Source organism: Oryctolagus cuniculus, chromosome 10, assembly GCF_051225735.1.
Source record: "Oryctolagus cuniculus isolate XC-2025 breed Fujian yellow rabbit chromosome 10, ASM5122573v1, whole genome shotgun sequence".
NCBI lineage: Eukaryota > Metazoa > Chordata > Mammalia > Lagomorpha > Leporidae > Oryctolagus > Oryctolagus cuniculus.
In genome coordinates, this window is record NC_142876.1 from 42,148,689 (window position 1) to 42,163,905 (window position 15,217).

The 15,217-nt window shown below is 38.7% G+C and overlaps 1 protein-coding gene across 6 annotated transcripts in view; it reads right to left on the bottom strand.

Moving 5' to 3' along the window:
• GALNT1 (polypeptide N-acetylgalactosaminyltransferase 1) overlaps window positions 1–15,217 on the bottom strand; it is a 150,302-nt gene that overhangs the window by 84,702 nt on the left and 50,383 nt on the right. For all 6 annotated transcript variants that reach the window (XM_089305805.1, XM_051851988.2, XM_051851985.3 and 3 more), the window contains one exon: window positions 2,564–2,803. In XM_089305805.1, coding sequence (XP_089161931.1) covers window positions 2,564–2,702 — 139 coding nt within the window. In that variant the 5' untranslated portion in view covers window positions 2,703–2,803. The remainder of the gene's footprint in view (window positions 1–2,563; window positions 2,804–15,217) is intronic.

Consider the following 15,217-nt stretch of genomic DNA (forward strand, 5'->3'; position numbering starts at 1 on the left):
TGGCTCCCCAGGTTAGATAAATTTCACTATTTAAATACTTCACAGATTTTTTTTCCCTCCATTCCTAGTATCATTTTAGTATAGGCCACGAGACTCTAGGCTCTGCTACCTATCTCATGTCCTTCCAAATCCAACAGCCACATGACCAAAGAAAGCTTTCTTCTAAAAGCCCAGTTCCAATAAGGAACTTAACTCCCTATTGGACTTACCTCCCTCATTTAAAATCCCTCAAGGGCATGCCACTGCCCACAGGATGAAGTTCAAAATCCTTGGCATGCTATAGGATTCTGTGGTATTCTGGGATGTTTTCAGTGCCACCTCCCAAGTTTCATCTCATGCTCTTACCTGATATTCTGTCATCCACCAAATCTGTTCTTGCATTGGTTTATCTTGTACAAGCTGCTTTCCTTTGCTTGGACCTTCTATACTTCTCCAACAAACACCTGCTGCTGATATTCAAGTGCAGCACACTTCCTTCTTACAATCTCCAATGCCCAAGACCTTCCCTTAATTTCTATCATGTAACTCTCTAGTACAATATTTATTATACCAGTATTTTATAATTATTTTTTCTCTTTCATTAGACTAGGAAGGAAGGTAGGAAATTTGTCTAAACTTTTTTTCATTCAACTATGTATCACTAACAACTAGCACACTGCCCAGCACACATCACTGTTTTCAGAACATTCACCAGGCCGGTGCTGTGGCACAGTGGGTTAATGCCCTGGCCTGACGCACTGGCATCCCATATGGATGCCAGTTTGAGTTCCAGCAGCTCCACTTCCTATCCAGCTCTCTGCTGTGGCCTGGGAAAGCAGTAGAAGATGGCCCAAGTCCTTGGGCCCCTGCAACTGCGTGGGAGACCTGGAAGAAGCTCCTGGCTCCCGGCTCCGGATTGGTGCAGCTCTGGCCATAGCGGCCAATTGGGGAGTGAACATTGGATGGAAGACCTCTCTCTCTCTTTCTCCCTCCCCCCCCCCCTCTTTGTAACTCTTTCAAATAAATAAATAAATCTTTAAAAAAAATTTCACTGAGTCAATCTTCACATTCTATCAGGCCCTACTCTTTCTTGCCTTCAAAGCTTTGAATTTAAGATAGAACACCATGAGCTCTCACTATAAATGGCAATGAATTAATACAGAATGAGGGGGAAAGAACATTAGGGTTTCTTACTGGTGAATGATAATACCTCCCTTTTGATTTAAGTGTACACAGAGAGCATAGCTCTAGCAAGTTAAGAAAGAAGTGTGTTGTTATCCAATAAAGTTTTTAAACACCTGAGCCATAAAGTAAATATGCAAATTAATAGGATGACTTTGAATAAAAATGCATTTCATTAAGACTTATGGAGAAAGTGAAAATTAAAGTTAAAGGTTAGCCTCAGTATTATCAACATCTACTGCTAGCAACTAAGCCTAATTTTAGACAAATTTCCCAAGAATAAATAAATAGACTGGTTATATAAACTCAACTATTAAAATTATGGTTTGAGGGGTCAGTGTTGTGGAGTACTAGGCTAAGCCTCCACCTGTAACACCAGCACCCCATATGGGCACTGGTTTGTGTCCTGCTGTTCCTCTTCCAATCTGCTGTCTGCTAATGGCCATTTGGGGAATGAACCAGTGGATGGAAGACCTCTTTCTCTGACTCCGGTTCCTGGCTTTGGTCTGGCACAAGTGGCTGTTGATGCCATCTGAGGAATGAACCAGAAGATGGAAGGTCTCTCTGCCTTTCAAATGAGTATTTTAAAAATTATTGTTAAGTAGGCACAGTTACAAATCCAACAAAACATTTTTGAATATTAATTTTAGGGGATCAAATGCCATTCTTACTATAAAACTATGAAAAATTTTAAGGAGTTACATACTCACAGAAAACTTATGTTGAAACAACAGAGTAATTACTTGCAAGTTATTCCCAAAAATAGTACAAGTGCTTTATATAAACATATATTCTTTAATCACAAAAAGTTCAGAAAAGCTGAATTACTGATCTTCAGTGCAGCCATTCCAGATAGTGAAGTGATCTCACTTTAGCCCTATTCCATATCTTGATCTTTTCAAAAGCCATTCCCTTAAAGCGTTAATTGGAGTTATCTAGAGCATTAGCAAAAAGAACTCTCAGATCACATTTAACTATAAAGATTTTTCCTCATAAGACTTTTCCTCATAAGACTGAGATGGGAGTGCAGGAAAAATCTCTTTTGACAAAATGTTACAGCAATTTTAATACTCTACCCAGCAGTACGGCATTAGATTGCTCTGTATAATTTTGACAGTTCAACTATGAGATTCCTAACATTGTTTGGTAGTGCAAAGTAACTTGTAGAATGTTTACATTTAATAATGCACACCAATACTGAATTTAGCAATTCAATATGATACTCTAATACTTTTAACTGCTGGAAGAACCCACCAGAAACTGTAGGAAATATGATCATAATATATATAAGAAAGCTAGGAATTTCTATTAATCTAAAAAATTAAGTTTATATTATCCAAATTTATTAGTAAAAACCAGTGATATCTTTATCAAAACAGTTTTATTATAAAATATCACTTACCATCCCCAGCAGGAAGTCCTCTCTCTTTTTTTTCATCACATTTGTTGCATTCACTGAAGTAAAGCAGCAGGAACATATCCAAGAGTACCCAAATCAAGGAGGTGGCTAGAACCACCTTGCAGTATGCAAATTTTCTCATGGCACTTTAAGTCAAATGCAAAATTTTAAAATATATATATAAATATACAAAGATCATCAAAATTATTCCAATCCAGTTTCATCAGAAATCACATTCATACCCTATAGAGAGAAAAAGAGAAGACTGACTTAGTCACAAACTAGAAAATTAATTATATAATATGAATATCAGCTAACAAGAATTAATTCCACTAATAATATTAAATTTCACAATTATAAAAATAGCTCCTCCAAAGCAATATCCAATAGAAAACGGGTAAAGGATGTAAACAGGCACAACGCACACTTAAATAGACAATAAACATGTAGAAAAGTATTTGATTCCTTGTAATTAAAAATGAAAATCAAATAGTAAACTACTATCTCATGTCCATCAAACACATGAGTCTTAAACTACTTTTCTGTTTAACTGCTATATTATATTACATGTTAAAGCAAAAACTAAGTAGTAATTATCACAGGAATTTAAACAACCAGTGATTCCCAGTCCATTCTGTATATTCACATTCAGTGACCAGACCCAAAGAATTCTCTCATTTATCAAATGCACCTTGCATTTTGGCTATTTTGACACTCAAATATGCTGTTTAGCTAAATATATTAGGAAGAATAAGTTATAATGAATTACTTGATAGTTTCATTTAAATTAGCATAACTGAATTAAAGGTAAAATCTCACTGAGTATAAATAATTTAACATCTTAAAATTTATTGCTCATGCTAATAAAAAAATAAAGCTAGTTATATATCTTTTAAAAATTAAAGACAAAGTACCAAGTTTGCTGCCACCAGTGTTTGTCACTGCCATCAGGTATATAAAGTATAAAAGAATGGAAAAATGCTTCTTTAAGTAAGGAAGATAATTTTGCTTACTAAAGAGTTGTTTTTAAAAATTGTTTACTTGCACCAAGCACTGGAAGTAACATGCTAATTTTCATACATAATAAGTAAACCAATATCATTTAAATTTTGTTTATGAAAAGCTAGTACGTCATAAAAAATCTGCTTTTTCCATAATTATCATAAAGTTATTCTATTATTTACACCTTATTAAGCATCTTCTGTATGTCCTTCACTGTCCTTGATATTAAGGATACAAAGAAAACTGAGACCCTGCTCCAAAAGGCACACAAAACTCAGTGGGAGAACCAATCAACATATGAGAAGCAGAAGTCAGGGTTGAAGAGAACTGTCCAACAACAAATTTGGGTACTTTAAGAGATTACAAAACAACAAACCCTAAAATAATACAGTAAAACTATTTTAAGACTTCATTATTTGAGCTACGAAATTCAAAGATGATTTTATATTTTTTTCCTTTTTTTTTTAACTTTTATTTAATGAATATAAATTTCCAAAGTACGGCTTATGGATTACAATGGCTTCCCCCCCCCATAACGTCCCTCCCACCCGCAACCCTCCCCTTTCCCACTCCCTCTCCCCTTCCATTCACATGAGGATTCATTTTCGATTCTCTTTATATACAGAAGATCAGTTTAGCATACATTAAGTAAAGGTTTCAACAGTTTGCTCCCACACAGAAACATAAAGTGAAAAATAATAGATGATTTTTTTAAATGATGATGAAATCAGATCAGACCTATTGTCATGTTTAATCCCAGTGAGAGTCAAGTTGGGAATCGATAATTTCTTCTTCTTCTTCTTTTTTTTTTTTTTTTACAGAAGATCAGTTTAGTATACATTAAGTAAAGATTTCAACAGTTTGCACCCCCATAGAAACACAAAGTGAAATATACTGTTTGAGTACTCGTTATAGCATTAAGTCTCAATGTACAGCACATTAAGGACAGAGATCCTACATGAGGAGTAAGTGCACAGTGACTCCTGTTGTTGACTTTACAAATTGACACTCCTGTTTATGGCATCAGTAATCTCCCTATGCACCAGTCATGAGTTTCCAAGGCTATGGAAGCCCCTTGAGTTCTCCAACTCTTATCTTGTTTAGACAAGGTCATAGTCAAAGTGGAGGTTCTCTCCTCCCTTCAGAGAAAGGTACCTCCTTTTTTGAAGACCTGTTCTTTCCACTGGGATCTCACTCACAGAGACTTTTCATTTAGGTGTGTGTGGGTTTTTGTTTTTTTTTTTTTTTTTGTCAGAGTGTCTTGGCTTTCCATGCCTGAAATACTCTCATGGGCTTTTCAGCCAGATCCGAATGCCTTTAGGGCTGATTCTGAGGCCAGAGTGCTGTTTAGGACATCCGCCTTTCTATGAGTCTGCTGAGTATCTCGCTTCCCATGTTGGATCACTCTCCCCTTTATTTATTCTATCGGTTAGTATTAGCAGGTACTAGACTTGTTTATGTGCTCCCTTTGACTCTTAGTCCTTTCATTATGATCAACTGTGAACTGAAATTGATCACTTGGAATAGTGAGATGGCACTGGTACACGCCACCTTGATGGGATTAAATTGGAGTCCCCTGGAATGTTTCTAACTCTACCATTTGGGGCAAGCCAGCTTGAGCATGTCCCAAATTGTACATCTCTTCCCTCTCTTATTCCCACTCTTATGTTTAACAGGGATCACATTTCAGTTAAATTTCAACACTTAAGAATAACTGTGTATTAATTACAGAATTAAACCAGTCATATTAAGTAGAACAGACAAAAAAAAATACTAAGAGGGATAATGTATTAAGTTGTTCACTAACAGTCAGGGCTATGCTGATCAAGTCACCATTTCTCATAGTGTCCATTTCACTTCAACAGGTTTCCTTTTTGGTGTTCAGTCAGTTGTCACCAATCAGGGAGAACATATGGTATTTGTCCCTTTGGGAATGGCTTATTTCACTCAGCATGATGTGTTCCAGATTCCTCCATTTTGCTGCAAATGACTGGATTTCGTTGTTTCTTACTGCGGTATAGTATTGTAAAGAGTACATATCCCATAATTTCTTTATCCAGTCTACCATTGATGGGCATTTAGGTTGGTTCCAGGTCTTGGCTATTGTGAATTGTGCTGCAATAAACATTAGGGTGCAGACCGCTTTTTTGTTTGCCAATTTAAATTCCTTTGGGTAAATCCCAAAGAGTGGGATGGCTGGGTCGAACAGTAGGGCTATATTCAGGTTTCTGAGGAATCGCCAGACTGATTTCCATAGTGGCTTGACCAGTTTGCATTCCCACCAACAGTAGGTTAGTGTCCCTTTTTCCCCACATCCTCGTCAGCATCTGTTGTTGGTAGATTTCTGTATGTGAGCCATTCTAACCCGGGTGAGGTGAAACCTTATTGTGGTTTTGATTTGCATTTCCCTGATTGCTAGTGACCTTGAACATTTTTTCATGTGCCTGTTGGCCATTTGGATTTCCTCTTTTGAAAAATGTCTATTGAGGTCCTTGGCCCATCTCTTAAGTGGGTTGTTGGTTTTGTTTTTGTGGAGTTTCTTGATCTCCTTGTAGATTCTGGTTATTAACCCTTTATCTGTTGCATAGTTTGCAAATATTTTTTCCCATTCTGTCGGTTGTCTCTTCACTCTCCTGACTGTTTCTTTTGCAGTACAGAAACTTCTCAATTTGATGCAATCCCAATAGTTGATTTTGGCTTTGACTACCTGTGCCTCCCGGGTCTTTTCCAGAAATTCTTTGCCTGTGCCAATATCTTGAAGGGTTTCTCCAATGTTCTCTAATAACTTGATGGTGTCAGGTCGTAGATTTAGGTCTTTAATCCATGTTGAGTGGATTTTTGTATAAGGTGTAAGGTAGGGGTCTTGCTTCATGCTTCTGCACGTGGAAATCCAGTTTTCCCAGCACCATTTATTGAATAGACTGTCCTTGCTCCAGGAATTGGTTTTAGATCCTTGATCAAATATAAGTTGGCTGTAGATGTTTGGGTTGATTTCTGGTGTTTCAATTCTGTTCCATTGGTCTATTCATCTGTTTCTGTACCAGTAAATTTTATATTTTTGACACAATGTTTTCCATTACCAGAAAAAATTACTATATCCCAAAATCAGCCTTTTAAAATTATCATGACTTTTTTTTCCTCAATGTAAAAATGGGCTAGTTTCTTTATAGTTGTGGGACTAAATTATTAAAAATTGTGTTCTATTAATAAATTTGTTTTTAGGTTCATAATGATCTTTTATAATGAACATTAACATGGGGAAGTTCCAAGATGGCAGAGAGGAAGCTTACTGCTCTAGCCCAGGAGAAGATAGTTTTAAAAAGTGGAGATTGTGTAGTCTCAGGGAAGAGTTAGGGAAAAACGGCAGAGAAAACTCTACCGAAATTAGAGGGTCATGGTGGATTTACGTGGAGAATGTGGGTGTCCACGGCTCGGGACTCCACCAGCTGAGAGCCATACACCAGTGCTGGAAAGTGAACTCTCTGCTATGGCCTGGGAAAGCAGAAGATGGCCCCCCCAAGTTTTTGGGCCCCTGCACCCACATGGGAGACCCAGAAGAAGTTCCTGGCTCCGGATTGGCCCAGCTCTAGCTGTTGTGGCTATTTGGGGAGTGAACCAGCAGATGGAAGACCTCTCTCTCTGTTTCTACCTCTCTGTAGCTTTGCCTTTCAAATAAATAAATAAATCTTCTAAAAAAAAAAAAAGAAACAAAGAAACAAAACAAAAGAACATTAACATGGTCTCCCTTCTTTCAAAAAGACTAGGCATAATCTAGGAGGCAGTGGAAAATAAATTTACATTAGATCCAGAGACCTTAAATAAAGCTCAGAAAACAAAAGAAATCTAAAGAAAGAACCTTCCAGGACTGGTGCTGCAGCACAGTTGGTAAAGACGTAGCCTGCAGTACCAGCATCCCATGTGGGCGGTAGTTTGAATCCCTGCTGCTCCACTTCCAATCCAGTTCCCTGCTAATGTGCCTAGGAAGGCAGCAGAAAATGGCTCATGTACTTGAGCCCCTGAACCCATGTGAGTGACCCACAAGAAAATTCCTGTCCTTACCGCCCAGCTCTAGCTATTGTGGCCATTTGGGATGTGAACCAGCAGATGGAAGGTATCTCTCTCTGTCTCTCCCCACCCCCTTCTATGTAACTCTGCCTCTCAAATAAATAAATCTTTAAAAAAAAAAAAAAAAAAGGAGAGAAAAGAAAAGGGAAGAACTTTCCATATTTTCCAAAGACTGCTGGTGCTACCTTCATCTTAGCAATTTTGCATTCTTTCACAGGAAGGAAACTAACAGCCCCATTTGGGACTCTTCTTCATAGCAAAAGCACTGTCTATCACAACATTGTGCATTTTAGTAACAGGACCTTCTTCTGGGTCTCCCATGTTGGTGCAGGGGCCCAAAGCACTTGGGCCATCTTCCACGGCTTTCCCAGGCCATTGGCAGGGAAGTGGAGCAGCAGGGACTCAAACCAGCCATATGGATGCCAGTGCTGCAGACGGTGGCTTAACCTACTATGCCATAGCATGGACCCCTGGGAATACATTTAACAAAAGTTGTGCAAGACATGGAGACAACTGTGGAACCTGAGGGATTAAAACACCTGCCTAAAAAGCATAAATATACCACCTTTAGGGGAAAAAATCAGCTTATTCCTGAAATTATAAATTCATTATAATTCTAATCAACATCCAAATAAGCCTTTGGGAACTGGATTTATAATAAAGCAGAAATATCTAAACCCATATACACCCATAAACAAGTCCACACATATATGGAAAACTGGAACGGTGCTACTACAAATCAGAGGAGAAAACTGGCACAAGGACAAGCACCCTACCATAGAGTTAAAAATACATTTAGATCCAATTATAATAAATATGTGAATAGATAACTGAAGCCAAAGTTCTCAAAACAAAGTAGCAGCTATTTTGGCCAACCAAACCTACTAGTTTCACTGGCTCTATCTCCTTAGGCTTCAGTTTAATCATCCCCAATTCCTATGAAGTCTATGTTTTTGTTTGTTTTTTAAATTTATTTATCTGAGAGGCAGAGAAGTATTTAAGCCAATATTTCTGCCAACTGTCTTTGAGTTGCCAACTTGGTCAAACTTAAGTCATGAGAAGGCAAATTCAGAAGCCAAAAGCATGAAACAACTCTCAGATTTCAGCACATTCTCATTCTCCCTGAGTATTTAACAAAAATAGTAAAAATCAATTCAAAATTCATACCCAAAGTGATGCATAGTCCATATAAACTTGAATGTTCTCTTTTTCTAATTACTTCCCAGCACTACCACAAGTTTGGAGACCAGAGGAATAAGCTTATGGCCTGGGGTACTCATGGTACATATTCCTATAAAATTTGTTGGCTCAAATGTTTCCATTTAGAGTATACAATGTTTAGTATCTATAGAATGTCAGAATCTAAGTAACTAATTCCTAGTAACACTTTAAAATGTTTTTTATTTTTCCTATTTATAATGTAACTTATACTCAATGTACAGTGCTTGCAAACACAGAAAAGAGAAGTTATGGAACTAACTACAAATCCATGCCCTCATTAAAAATTGTGTTGTGTCATAGTCACTAAGAATAGGGAGTAAGGGCTGGCGCTGTGGTGCAGCGGGTTAATGCCCTGGCCTGAAGCTTCAGCCAGCATCCCATATGGGTGCCGGTTCAAGGCCTGGCTGCTCCACTTCCTATCCAGCTCTCTGCTGTGGCCTGGGAAAGCAGTAGAAGATGGCGCAAGCCCTTGGGCCCCTGCACGCGAGTGAGAGACCTGGAAGAAGCTCCTGGCTCCTGGCTTTAGAGCAGGGCAGCTCCAGCCATTGTGGCCAGTTGGGGAGCAAATCAAATCATTGGATGGAAGACCTCTCTCTCTCTCTCTCTCCCTCCCCCCTCCCTGTCTCTCCGTCTCTCCCTCTGCCTCTCTTCTCTTTGTGTAACTCTTTCAAATAAGTAAATAAAATCTTTAAAAAAAAATAAAATAGGGAGTAGATATGTCATTTTTAAGGCAAGTTTATAATGTTAATCTGATTCAATTATTTCAGTGTCTTAAATGTCCTTATTAGGGAGGAAGAAAAGGAAACGCATCTAACATTTCTACCCATTACAACCACTGAGCACCATCATGTCTTAAAGTTTACTTCAGAATAGCCCTGATATCCATAAAGCTTTGTCAAAAGCCACACACTCTGTTTTACACCTAAAGAACAGACGTACAACAGACAAAGTGAGATGATCATGATTCTGGCCTTTACTCCTTCCATGCCCTCCCTCCTGAAAGTGTTTATTCTGGTAACAGACCCTGCCCCAGGGCCACAGTGAAACGACCTAGCCAGGCCAACTATAGTCTGGCTCTCACTATTCTCGATCATGTTTCCTGGTACATATATGCAAAAGTATTTATTTAGTGCAAAAATTGGCAAACTTTTTTGCAAAAGGCCAGATAATAAAGATTTTTAGGCATTGCAGGACACAATATGTGGCAATCATCCAACTCTGGTGCTATACCATCAAAATGGTTGCAACTAATGTGTAAATGAGTTAGTGTGCCAATATTCCAAAGTTTATTCACGCAAAATTTGAATACCTATAATTTTCATATGACAAAATACAAAATATTCTTTTAATGTTTTTCAATCATTTCAAAGTGTTAAAAACCATTCTTAACTCATACTAACCTCTGATCCAGAGTATAAATGTAAGGATGTTAGGTCATAGAGTATGTAATTTTCAATACTATTAGATATCACCAACTTGATTTCCCAGGTTGTTAAAGCAAACCATCTCAGAGTTCTGGTAGATGTATTATATCCTTGGCAATACTTATTGTTGCCAGACTATTTAATTTCTTACAATGTTAATCAATGCAGCATTAATTTACATTTCCCCATTATCACTGACAGTTTTCATTTCATTTCTTCTTCTCTAACCCATGTCTGCTTAATCATACTAGATGGGTTGTTTTGTCTTCCTGTTAGTTTGTAAAGAGCCTTATGCATTATGCAGTCTTGTGTCATACAGTCTTGTATCAGTTACATGTATTACAAGTATCTTCAACAGTTTACAGCGTATCTTTTTTTAAACTTTTTAAAAAATTTATTTATTTACTTGAGAGGTAGTGATACAGACATGGGGGGGAGGGGAAGATCCTCCATCCACTGCTTCACTCTCCCAAATGGTGGAAACAGCCACAGCTGGGCCGATCCAAAGCCAGGAGCTAGGAGCTTCCTCCAGGTCTCCTACATGGGTGACAGGGGCCTAAGCACTTGGGCGGTCATCTGCTGCTCTCCCAGGCACATTAGCAGGGAGCTGAATTGGAAATGGAACAGCGGAGACTCAAACCAGCACTCATCTGGGATACCAGCATCATAGGTGGGGGCTTAACCTGCTGTACCACAATGCCAACCCCAGTAAAATAAATCTTTAAAGAAAAAAAAGTTACAATTCTGATTAGACTGAAATAAATCTACAAATAATTGGAAAAAATTGCTACCTTTACAACACTGTCTTTAAGTCCACAAAAATGTTCCACCTTTCCATATATTTAGAACTTCTTTAAGATTTTTCAATATTAACAACTTGTTGCAAAACACTTGTTAGATTCTTTTTTTCTATGGGAAATAGTATCATTTTGATTGTTGATTTACAAAAATGCACCTGATTTTTATTGATTGATTTTAAATTTAGCCACTTTATAAAGTATTATACTGCCAGCATAATACAGACATCTTTGTTTTATTCCTGATCTTAAAAGGTCTTGTTTTTACAAGGCAAAGAATGCAGTATCATTATTGACCATTTGATTACTCAGTATGCTATTTCATCTACTACATAAGAAATACAGTAACTGAAAATATCCAAATATCTGTGGTAGCACAATTCTGTTCTGAGAAATTAAGTCCAAAAACTCAGATCATAAAAAGAAGCTGATGATGTGAAGAGGAGTTAAACTCAAGAGAATTCTAAAAACATCCCTCAACTGTTTTCCAAAATGATATTTTTTAAAAGATTTATTTATTTACTTGAAAGTCAGAATTAGAGAGAGAGAGGTAAAGACAGAGAGAGAGAGAAAGAGATCGTCCATCTGCTGGTTTACTCTCCAAATACCCACTGACAGCCAGGGCTGGGCCAGGCTGAAGCCAGAAGCCAGGAACCTCATCCAAGCCTCCCACGTGGGTGCAGGAGCCCAAGCATTTGGGCCATCTTCTACTTCTTTCCCAAGTGCATTAGCAAGAACTGGATTGGAAGTAGAGCAGCTAGACACAACCTGTTGCCCATACGTAGATGCCAGCTTAACCTGCTATGCCACAGGCTGGGCCTGAACATTATTTTTGAAGAGACACAGAGAGGAAGAGAGACAGGGAGGGAGAAAAAGGGAGGGAGAAAAAGGGAGGGAGGGAGGGACTCAAGGTGGGAAGAGGGAGGGAGAGAAGGGGGAGGGGAGGGGGAGGGGAAGAGAGAGGGATCAATCTTCCATCCACTGGTCTACTCCCCAGATGGCTACAATGGCTGGAGCTGGGCAAGGCTGGAGTCAGTGATTTTATCTGGGTCTCCCATGTGGGTGCAGGGCCCAAGTACTTTGGCCATCTTTGGATGCTTTTCCCAGACCATTAGCAGGGAGACGAATCACAAGTGGAGTAGCCAGGACATGGACCAGCACCCATAAAGAATACCAGCATCACAGGTGGCAGCTTTATCCATTACTCCACAACTCTGGTACCCAAAGTTTTTTCTATAGTTGTTTTGTTTCTGTCTCTCCTTTACCACAAATCCTTTAATGGCTTACTACTGTCCTTCAAACAGAGTTTGCCAATCTCCCATTTTACTCTAAAGAATGTTGCTACTGTTGAACCCATACCTGGGCAGGCCTCACTCAAGAAATTCTATGGTCAAATAAGTTATGGGAACATTCTGTTCACCCTGGAAGACTCATATTGTATATTATTCTAAATGGTCCGTGAAGTTATGTAATAAGGAAATATTTATCTTTGTTAATTCAACTTCCTTTCTCAAGCATGGAAATTTCCCCAACCACTTTTTATTTTTAATGTAATACAAAACAGTTAGCAAACATCAATAAATAAAGTATAAAGATTAGTTTCAAACCCTGGAATCAGACAATTTTTAGTCTATGGGTTTTATCTGCTTTCTGTAAAACTGTTATTTCTGTGAATCTGCAAATTCTCTAAAAAGGGATCCCACCGCATTTAAAAGCCATCACAAGGAATACCCTCATGAAGTGAAGGATGATCTATAATATCTTGATGTAACTCTAACATATGCTTGTTATATAATAAAAATACTGTGAGCAAAACTGAAAACTGTGAAAGTCACCATTACATAAATCCCTAAAAGACAAGAATTTACAAAGCTTCCCTTCAGAGAAATAAAATCTGTCAACTATTTCTACGATCAGTTATATATATTTTTAAGTTTAGAATACTACCATACTCAAAAAAGAATATCTAGCATTAAATATTGCATTCAGACAGTGAGAGGAAACAGTTAACACAGCAAGTCTATTACTCAGTCTTGCTAATCTCTAGGGGATGCCTGAAGCTGGCAATGACCTTAGCCAAAGTCAGAGAACTAAACTCTTGGAATGTTCACAGTCACTAGTTAATGATTTTATTTAGTATGTTCCAGGAAAGGAGCCTGAATGTACCAGTCTGTCAGCATTATTTAAAATAATAACCATCTAGAGGGTTAAAGCCCTGGCCTGCAGCACCGGCATCCCATATGGGCACAAGTTCAAGTATCAGCCACTCCACTTCCAATCCATCTCTCTGCTGCGGCCTGGGATAGCAGTGAAGATGGCCCGAGTACTTGGGCCCCTGCATCCACGTGGGAGACCTGGAAGAAGCTCCTGCCTCCTGGCTTCGGATCAGCTCAGCTTTGGCCATTAAAGTCATTTGGGGAGTGACCCAGAGGATGGAAAACCTCTCTCTGGCTTTACCTCTCTCTGTACCTAATAAATAAAATAAATCTTTTTAAAAAAATAAAATAACCATCAAGAATCACGATGTGCACCTGATACCTGAAGTACCAAGTTTCAGTCACCAGGAAAGTCATATAGCAGAAAGGTACCTAAGTGACCAGGTTCCTTTAAGAACACTTGTGTGCTTACCTTGCTTAGAGATATCTTCTACATGTCTCTGTTACTCACAGATAGACAGCAAAGTGTGTCCATGTAATTCTTAGGGGAGACTTAAAAGTCTGAATCTGATCTCCCTAGCATTCACTTGTATATATCTTTTTCTTGTGGTTCCTACATTGTATTCTTTGCTGTAACACATCTTAGCCATGAATACAACTTTGTGTTGGGTTATGAATTCTAGTAAATCGATGATTAGGACCACCCAAAACAGATACATTAAAAAACTTGGTTTTGGAGCAGGTGATTGGTACAGTGTGTTAAGCTACCACTTGAAATGCCCACATCCCATATTTGAGTACCTGGTTCAAGTCTCAGCTCCTCTGCTTCCAATCCAGCTTCCTGCTAATGCACACCCCGGGAGGCAGATGATAGCTCAAGTATTTAGGTCCCTACCACGCATGTGGGAGACTCAAGAGTTCCAGGTTCCTGGCTTTGGCCTGGCCAGACTTGGTTGTTGTGAGCATTTGGGGAATGAACCAGTAGATAGAGCTCCGTCTTCTTACTTTTCAAATAAAACAAAAGTAACTAATTTTTTAAAAAACTGGTTTACTATAACATCTATTTCTTCTATTATTTGTCAGAGGCTAAATGGACATAACTAGTTCACTCATTCTTTTGTTCCTTCCTTTCAGATTTATTTATTTATTTGAAAATCAGAATTACAGAGAGAGGGAAAGACAGAGTGAGATCTTCCATCCACTGGTTCATTCTCCCATTGGCTGCAATGGCCAGGGCTGGGCCTGGCTGAAGCCAGGAACTTCATCTGGGTATCTCACATGAGTGGCAGGGGCCCAAGCACTTGGACCATCTTCTGCTGCTTTCCCAGGCCATCAGCAGAGAGCTGGATTGGAAGTGGAGCAACGAGGACACAAACCAGCACCAGCATGGGATGCCAGTGTCACAGGTAGTGGCCTTATCTACTATGCCACAACGCTGGCCCCAATCACAGTTTCTTTAAATGAATAAACCAATTTTCAGGAAAAACAAGGCAGGCATGAAATTGCTATCCTTAGAAAGGATTGGTTGGCAAGGTTGGTCTTTGGCTGGTGTCTGGGAACTTGAATCAGAGTTCTCCACAATGATATAAAACTTTCCCTAAATTTTCAAGTGTGGCTCAATGTGTCTAAATCATTTGCATAAACAATATGGCTTATGCTAAACACCTGCTTTCATTCTGGGACTCTGAAAGTGTGGCATGTACTAAACAGAGGGTGCCTATGTGACAGAGGGTGCCTATGTGACAGACCCCAATAAAAACCTTGGGCATTGAGTCTCTGAGTTTCTCCAGTAACTACATTTTACATGTATTGTCACAATTCACTGCTGAGGAATTAAACACACCCTATGAGACTCCACAGGAGGAAGACTGGTAGAAACTTACATCTGGTTTCCTCTGGACTTAATCCCTTTTGATGATATTGCTTTGTATCCTTTTGCTGTAATAAATCTTACCTATTAGTACAATCTTCTACTAAATCCTGAGTCCTTCT